Source organism: Ixodes scapularis, unplaced genomic scaffold (assembly GCF_016920785.2).
Source record: "Ixodes scapularis isolate PalLabHiFi unplaced genomic scaffold, ASM1692078v2 PGA_scaffold11__112_contigs__length_91849675, whole genome shotgun sequence".
Classification (NCBI taxonomy): domain Eukaryota; kingdom Metazoa; phylum Arthropoda; class Arachnida; order Ixodida; family Ixodidae; genus Ixodes; species Ixodes scapularis.
This window is the reverse complement of record NW_024609837.1, coordinates 36,773,138-36,780,728: the sequence shown is the minus strand read 5'-3', so window position 1 is coordinate 36,780,728 and position 7,591 is coordinate 36,773,138. Positions and strand designations below refer to the sequence as shown.

Genomic DNA, 7,591 nt, shown 5'->3' with positions numbered 1-7,591 from the left:
GAATAATGGATCGCTTAGAGGGGTTCATTGGTAAATCCTGCTTGAGTTCAGCCTGAGCTCGCAAACTCTGGACACAATAAAACTATGTGGCGTAGAAATAAAAGCTTCTGAAAATGTCGGTATCGTTTTTCTTTTTTTACTTGTAACTTTTGTTGTTGCTTGGGACCGAGTTCGGCCCTGGAAGCTGTTTGCCGCACTGTAAATTTGTCCAGTTATTAGTGAGTGTAATGATTTTTATGTAGGTGATAGGCCCTCTTGGGAAGAACATATCAGATATAGTTCAATGCTATATCTTGAAGACATTGCCAGATAACAACTCACAAATATTGGGTAAAAATGTCAAAGTTGCCTAGTTCGTGTATTTCGAAGCGCTGCATTTTGCATGGAGACAAAATAATGCAACATGTTAATGGAACACCATGCGATATAGTGTAAAATAGTTCCCTCGAGAAAAAAAAAAAGAAAAAAAGTTTTTTTTTTAATTGCACGCTGAAGTTGGGGAGCTTTTCACATTGAAGCACGTTTGAAGCGTTGTAAATATTTTCAGTTATAAAACTCGAGTAAAAGAATATTTTTAGATGATTTACCGTTCCGGAAAGAATATACAAAAAAAATTCAACTCTATATCTAGAAAATATTACGAGATATGCACTCCTAAACATCAGATACAAATATCAAAGTTACACGCACGCACACACGCACGAAGGTACACAATAACCTGAAAGCCGAATGCAGTGGCTGATGTACGAGTAGTGATCAAACTGTTTCTGCGGTTGACATCATCGGACGTCGCGTTCATGTGGGAGCTGTAAAGGTTAGGTGATCAAAAATGCACAATCATGACAATCAGAGCACATATCTCCAACATTTTTTACCCTCAACAACCTTCTCTCCCCCCCCCTTTTTTTTTCTCGCTCAGAAAAAAAGAAAAGAAAAAGAAGGGAGATCATTTAATGGTGCGACTTTTGCCGACGGTGCACGCGCGCAAAAGTACATGTCAATCGCAAAAGTGTTATTTACAAGATAAAGTACACAGGAAAGTGATTGTCGCTTTAGATGTCATTATAATTGGTTTTAGTAGTGCACCCATACAGTAGCCTAACCACATAGTTTTAACCCAACTACGTGAAAACGATCAGTTCTTTTGTTGACCCGTTCAAGACTGGCAGTTGTTGAAATATTTTAGCAAAGCGAAAACCGGGTATCGGCGCAAATGATAATCTATACGCAAACCCGAGCCCCTGAGACTTCAACAGTGCCTTCGATATATGTGTGCGTGTGTTCACCTCGATTAGAGAAGTCATTCCAGATATAGTCACGGCAGTCCGGAAAGTCGAAGTGCTTCCGTCGCATTCCAATTAATGCTCGGAGCCTTTATTCTTGTCTGTAGGTATAGGTTAGGCTAGCTCGCACCTCACGCGTGAACCCAAGAACAAACGATTCAGTCAAAGCATTTTATGCTGCACAGGTTACGCCACCTCAGCTTATCGGATATCAGTGATACATTACAATAGACTTGAGTAGCTCTTGCTGTGTTGCAACTGACAAGCACAAGTAGAGAATTAAAGAAAAAAATATTTTTTTTTTTTATTAAAAACGAGCTTGCGAGAGCACGGTTATGGTCTCATCTCATATGTTGCGCTGTAGTACAGCATGGCGACACCACTGATTCAGATACTTTGGAGTTACTAGCGCATCGTAAAACCTCGTTGTCATCGGCGGCTTCCTGAACAAGGTTGCGGCATGACAGTAATATATTATATTGCGCCTACATTGCACTGTTTGCAACAGCAGACTGATATTTCATTATCGACAAGCAAACTCTACCTGCAAAAATTAAATGTAATACGAAGAGAATGCCCTTAGTTTTAGTAATCAGTAATTTGTAATGTGATATAATTAAATTTTAGTGATTTTTAAGAAAGGAATCGGTAATGTAAAACAGTTAGTTTTGGAAAATGCTTTTGCCATCTCTCGCCTAGAAATCTCAAGAGGGCGACTGTACTAAAGTGATTAACCATTTCGAGAAGAGATAATGAGTTGAGAAAAATTAACGCAATATTGTAATTACACTCCCAAAATTTGACGGGTGAACTTGTACTTTAAACTTTTGTTTACGGAAAGGTGGAGTTCTAGTCACCGGTGTGGCCACGTGCAATATGACGTCTAAACTCGGCACTGGTCACTAGTAGGATCTCAAAACGCAATATAAAAATGCAAGGAACCGGAAAAAAAAAAAAGGCTGTGCTTCGTATTATGAATTTTTGCAGATCTCAATATTTGGAGTTTCCGTCAAATTTCAGAACAAAAACAACAGTTTGACAGCCCCCAGCACTGTTTATTCCAACGCGTGTCCTATATAGGCAACACCAGGTGGGTTGGGGTAAAAGCACCGGACATGCTCAAGTACGCACGCTGGCATGAGTTCCCGTCCCGTAAACACTTTTTGTAAGGCTCGCCGCTTCCTCTTCAAGTACCCAGGGTCACAATACACTCTGTAGTACCGTATTTTCCGGACTATACAAGTTTAAAAGTTTAAAATTCACCCGATGCGGACTATCTACAGGTGCGGACAATACAATGATTTAATTTTTCTAGATCCTTCACTATGACAATCGTGAAGGATTTTATGAGTAACGGACTATACTAATGTTGATTTATGTACGATAAAGCTTCATCGTGAGCTAATACAGTAGGCGTTTGTCAAGGTCTGCTGAGTATGATACTTTTTACGTTCGGACTAGGTGCCAAGTGCGGGCTTTGCACTGGGTGCCGTTTGTGTACCGGGTGCGGACTATCTAAGCAAGCACTTATATTTTTGGCGCAAAATATTTCCCTGCGGACTATGCACCGGGTCCGGGCTATTTTCCGGAAAATGCGGTAGTTCCTTCGAACTCTAGGGTTCTTGGACGATGGCCCCTGGCCTAAGCCCATCCTCACATGGCCTTGGGTCACTTTACATGGACGGCAGAAGCAGTCAAATGCTCGGAGTAGCCAAGCATGCTTATCGCAAAACAAAGCAAAAATTCAGAGACAAAACCGAGAGGCTAGGCTCTGAAATGCTGCAGAAAGGAGAGTTCGGTTTCGGGCGCTTCTCTGGTATCGCCGGAGGAAAGGGGTCGCTGTGCCTCCCGCCGCAAATCGCCCATTATGCGCTTAGCTTGGCTTATCTGGCCCCGAGATGCAGCAACAAAAGGAGTCTCCCCGCCGTCAAGTCAACTGTGGGAGAGGAGGAAATGGGAAGTGTGGCGAGGGGAACTTTTTTCTGGTTGAAAAATAGTCAGTCAGTCAGTCAGCAACTTTATTGAACCTTATTAAATGGGCTTATGCCCAAAACGAGGGTTCGTTAGGGAGGGGAATAGGGGAGGGATCTTCTTTCCGACAATCGGGTCTTTAACCGATGCTCTATTTCTAGTGTCCTTAGAATCACTGCCAACTGTGTTTCGTAGTCCTCTGAGGCCAGGAGCACACACCAGGGAAGATCTTCGTCTTGATCGTCCAGTCTGCTTTGGAGCGTGGCTGGTATCGGGTTGCTCGGGCACATCCAATACGTGTGCGCCCAGCCACCGTCAACACTACCACATTCCTCGCACTTGTCGCTGAAGAGATCCGGCCAGATTCTGCTCAGCATGCGGGGAGTTAGGGTGTTATGTAGCTGAAGTCTTCTCCATGTCGATTCTTGGGTTCGCGAGAGTCGCTTATGAGGGGCGCCCATGAACTTGCGCTGCATTCGGATACTTCTTAGAATATCGTTGTACGCTCGAGGGCCTCTGTCGTATGGCGCGGCCCCGTAGCAGTGGTCTCCGTCCGTTGTGGCTCGGCAGCTCGTCGCCCGGATTTGTTGTGCACGGGTTACGAGTGCGTGGGCCTCTTCGTTTCCCGAGTGTCCAGAGTGTCCGGGCACCCAGGTTAACGAGAATCTGGATCCTGTCTGCGGTGTCTTCTTCTGAAGGATCATGCGGGCTGCCTTGCCAACCTTTCCATCACCAAAGTTCGAGATGGCCGTTCTCGAGTCTGAGGTGATTGTGGCCTGTTTGGTTCTGGATGCCGCGATGGTTAAGGCCAAGGCGACGGCTACTTCTTCTGCCTCGTCAATATTCTCCGCACAGACAGAGGCCGTAGTCTTGTCGTTGGTGCTGCAGACTGCTATCACGTACTTGTTCCATGTTCCTGGGCACGGGCCTGCGTCTGCGTGGTAAACATGTTCCCGGTCGCCGTGGAGCTTGTCCAGTGCTTTGGCTCTGGCTTCTCTCCTGTCCTTATTTCTCTCCGTGTCCATGTTTTTCGGTAGGGGCGGAACTCGTACCGAATCTTTCCATTCGTGGGATATTGCATTTCTGCTTGTGAGGACGTGTTGTTCACATTCCTTGATTCTCTGGAGAGTCCTGCGTCCCGTTTCCGTTCTAGAGAGCCGTAGTACTTGCGACTGCTTCTGTGCAGATCTCATTTCCTCGAAGCTGTTGTATATTCCTAGTTGTTCCATCGCTTCTGTAGACGTGGATACTGGTATGCTCAGTGCTATCTTGAAAGCTTTCCTCACAATTAAGTTGAGTTGCTTGATCGAAGCCTCGGTCAGATCCATGTACGGCGCCGCGTACATTATCCTGCTGAGGACGAAGGCTTGGACTAGTCGGCATGTTCCACTCTCCTTCAATCCGTAGCTCTTTCGTGATACTCGTCTCACGAGTCTCGCTACGTTGTCGGCGTTTCTCTTGATGTCAGCGATGAGACTGCTCTGCTCCCTCTTGATGGTTACCGTCATGCCGAGAATTCGAACTTTTTCGGCTCTCGGTACGTCGATTTTTTGCAGCTTGAGGTAGAATTCCATCTCTTCTCTTAGAGCTCTTTGCGACGGTGGTCTGACTAGGAGCGCCGATTTTTCAGTCGCAAGCTCCAGATCCATCTTTGCAGCTTCTTCTTTGACAATTTCTACGCCGGCTTTCATCACTTTCCCCATGTATGGTGAGTGGTGCGCTGTCCAAATCGTGATGTCGTCAGCGTAGATTGCGTGCTGCAGCCCCGCGACTTGCTCAAGTTTCCGCGACATTGGCAGCATGGCAATGTTGAAGAGGAGCGGAGATATTACTGCTCCTTGAGGAGTTCCGCTGCCAACATTTACTGGGAAGGTTTCGGACGTGTCTCCTTCTAGCTGAATGTTTGCCGTCCTATCTGATAGGAACGAGCGAACATAGTTGTACGTTCGCTTCCCTAGTCCTAGCTCCGAGATTTGCCTGAGTATAGCCGCGTGTGATATGCGATCAAAGGCTTTCTTCAGATCGAGTGCTGCTAGGGCGGTCCATTTCTTATTGTCTTCTTCCTCTCTGAGCTGTATAAACACGTCCTGCGTCGACAGGTGTCTTCGAAATCCGAACATCTGGTGCGTAAACAGGTTGTTCTCCTCCATGTACTCTTGAACACGTACTTGAATAATGCGTTCAAGGAGCTTGCCCACGCAAGATGTGAGGGAAATCGGGCGCAAGTTCTCCAACATGAGTGGCTTGCCCGGCTTCGGTATAAAGCAGACCGTGGCGTGTCGGAAACTGCTTGGAAGGTTTCCGCTAGTCCATAGCTCGTTAAAGTATTCCGTGATTCGCTCCACGGAATTGTCGTCAAGGTTTCGTAGCATGCGGTTCGTAATCTTGTCTTGGCCTGGTGCGGAAGTTGTTTTGACTCCAGCCATGGCCTTTCTGACTTCGCTTTCGGTGATGGGCGCGTCCAGCTTGTCGTTTATGGCCCCTTCGTATTCCGTTGGAATCTCAGTAGTAGATGGCGGAGATTCTAAGTATTGCGTCCTGAGTTTGTTATAGATTTCGTCATCCTTGAGGTCTCTGACGAGTTTCGCTAGGAGTTTGCGCTTCTCGAGTTTGGTATCTTCCGGCGCCAACATGCGCCTGAATAGGGTCCATGGACTCTTGGTGTGAAGCCTTCCCTGCAGTTCGTCACATATTTGCTGCCACTGTTGTTGATTTAATTTCTGAGCGTGTTCTTCAATCTCCTTACTGAGCTTGGCCGCTTTTTTCCTCAATTTACGGTACCGCTTTCCGGTGTTCCTCCATCGTCTGTATATGGAGCGGTAAGCTTCTAGCATATGCTGGAGTTTACTATCCATAGTCCGGGCTTGGGTAGGATTTTCTACTTCGGTCGTAACAGACTCGTGATCTTCGACTAGCTGTGCGCACCATTCTTCGATCGTGTGCAACGGCCTGTCTTTCCGCTTCTGCCTGAACTTGTCCCAGTCCGTGCATTTCTGCGTTGGGAATTTTGCGCTCTTGTATCCGGGCAGGGGGACCCTCGTCTCGATGACGTAGTGATCGCTGCCAAGATTTTCACGCGTGTTCAGCCACGTGTAGTCATCGATGTTGATACCAAATGTGAGGTCCGGGTTCGTGTCTTTCTGAGCACTGTTTCCGATCCTGGTGTAGTCCGCAACTTCGTTGAGGAGAAAAGCTTCGTGCAACTCGGCTTGGTTAGCGATTTCCCTCCCCTTGGGTGTGTCTCTGCCGTAGCCCCATATGGTGTTGTGCGCATTGAAATCGCCCAGCACCAGTGTCGGATTTTCACCCGCTACGCGGCTCGTCTCTGCAAAGACCTTGGCGCATGCGCTCGTGGTGTCTTTGGGGTTCGAGTAAACGTTACAGATGAATAAGCTTTTGTGCTTCTTTTTCTTCGGTATAATTTCCGTGACTATTGCTTTCACCGATTCATCCAGGTCAACTTCGTGTTGCTTGACTGGGAGATGTCGTCTGACGAAAGTATGAACCGTTTTTCCGTTTGGCTGAACTTCTGCATCGAATCTTGCGTACCCTGGCAGGTTACATTTGTCTCCAGATTCTTGTACCGCTATAATGTCCGGAGGAGTTTCCGTATCCATGATCAACATCTTGAGCGAGTTGATCCGGGCGCAAAGTCCTCCGCTATTCCACTGCCACACGACGATGTTATTACTGTTGTCCATTGGCGCGCTGTTCGAGCCGCTCGAGCCGTTCGAATACGTTCTGGAATGCCTTGTCGTGGTTGTCCATTCTCTGTTTCATTTCGTTGAGCATAGCCTCAAGCCTAGCTAGTCCCGCCAGGATGGCGTTCTGGTTGGGCTCTTCTTTTCTTCTGACCTTCCCGGGCCTGCTGGTCTTGGTTTCGTCACTTGTCTGTACAGAATTGACGGTGCTCTCTGAGTCTGTGCGCTTACGCGGACGTACACTGGGCAGAGACGGAGGCGGTGCCATTTCCACTTCTTGGACTGTCGTCTGTTCATTAGGCGGTTCCGTAACCAGTGGGTTTGAGCCGTGCCTCTCCTTCTGTAGCTCCCGTAGGAGTTGCTGGTTGAGTCTTCTGAGCTCTTCCTGTTTTCGCAGGCTCTCCTCGTGCTTGCGTACGAGGTCTTCGTATTTCTTTTCGAGCTCCTTAATTCTAGGATTGGAGTCTTGCTTCTTCCTGCTTGCGCCTTTCTTCTTGCGGAGGGTTTGAGCGTAGCTCAGCTCCTCTTCCGAGTCTTCTCCCGCTGTAGTGACGTTACTTAGTTCTGGAAAATTCTTCTTTCCCATGTCTATTTTCACCGTCTCCCGATCTTGTTCTGGAGTGCTCTTTTTCGGAG

General features: G+C 47.2%; 1 protein-coding gene across 1 annotated transcript; it reads right to left on the bottom strand.

The window, feature by feature from the left end:
• Positions 1–3,346: 3,346 nt before the first annotated feature.
• On the bottom strand, positions 3,347–6,880 carry LOC120844643. Its single transcript, XM_040216511.1, has one exon. It carries the CDS (start codon positions 6,878–6,880, stop codon positions 3,347–3,349), a length of 3,534 nt encoding a protein of 1,177 aa, XP_040072445.1.
• Between the last annotated feature and the right edge of the window lie 711 nt (positions 6,881–7,591).

Coding starts and splice junctions, on each gene's coding strand:
- LOC120844643 (XM_040216511.1), bottom strand. CDS start 6,880: ATGTTGATCATGGATACGGAAACTCCTCCGGACATTATAGCGGTACAA.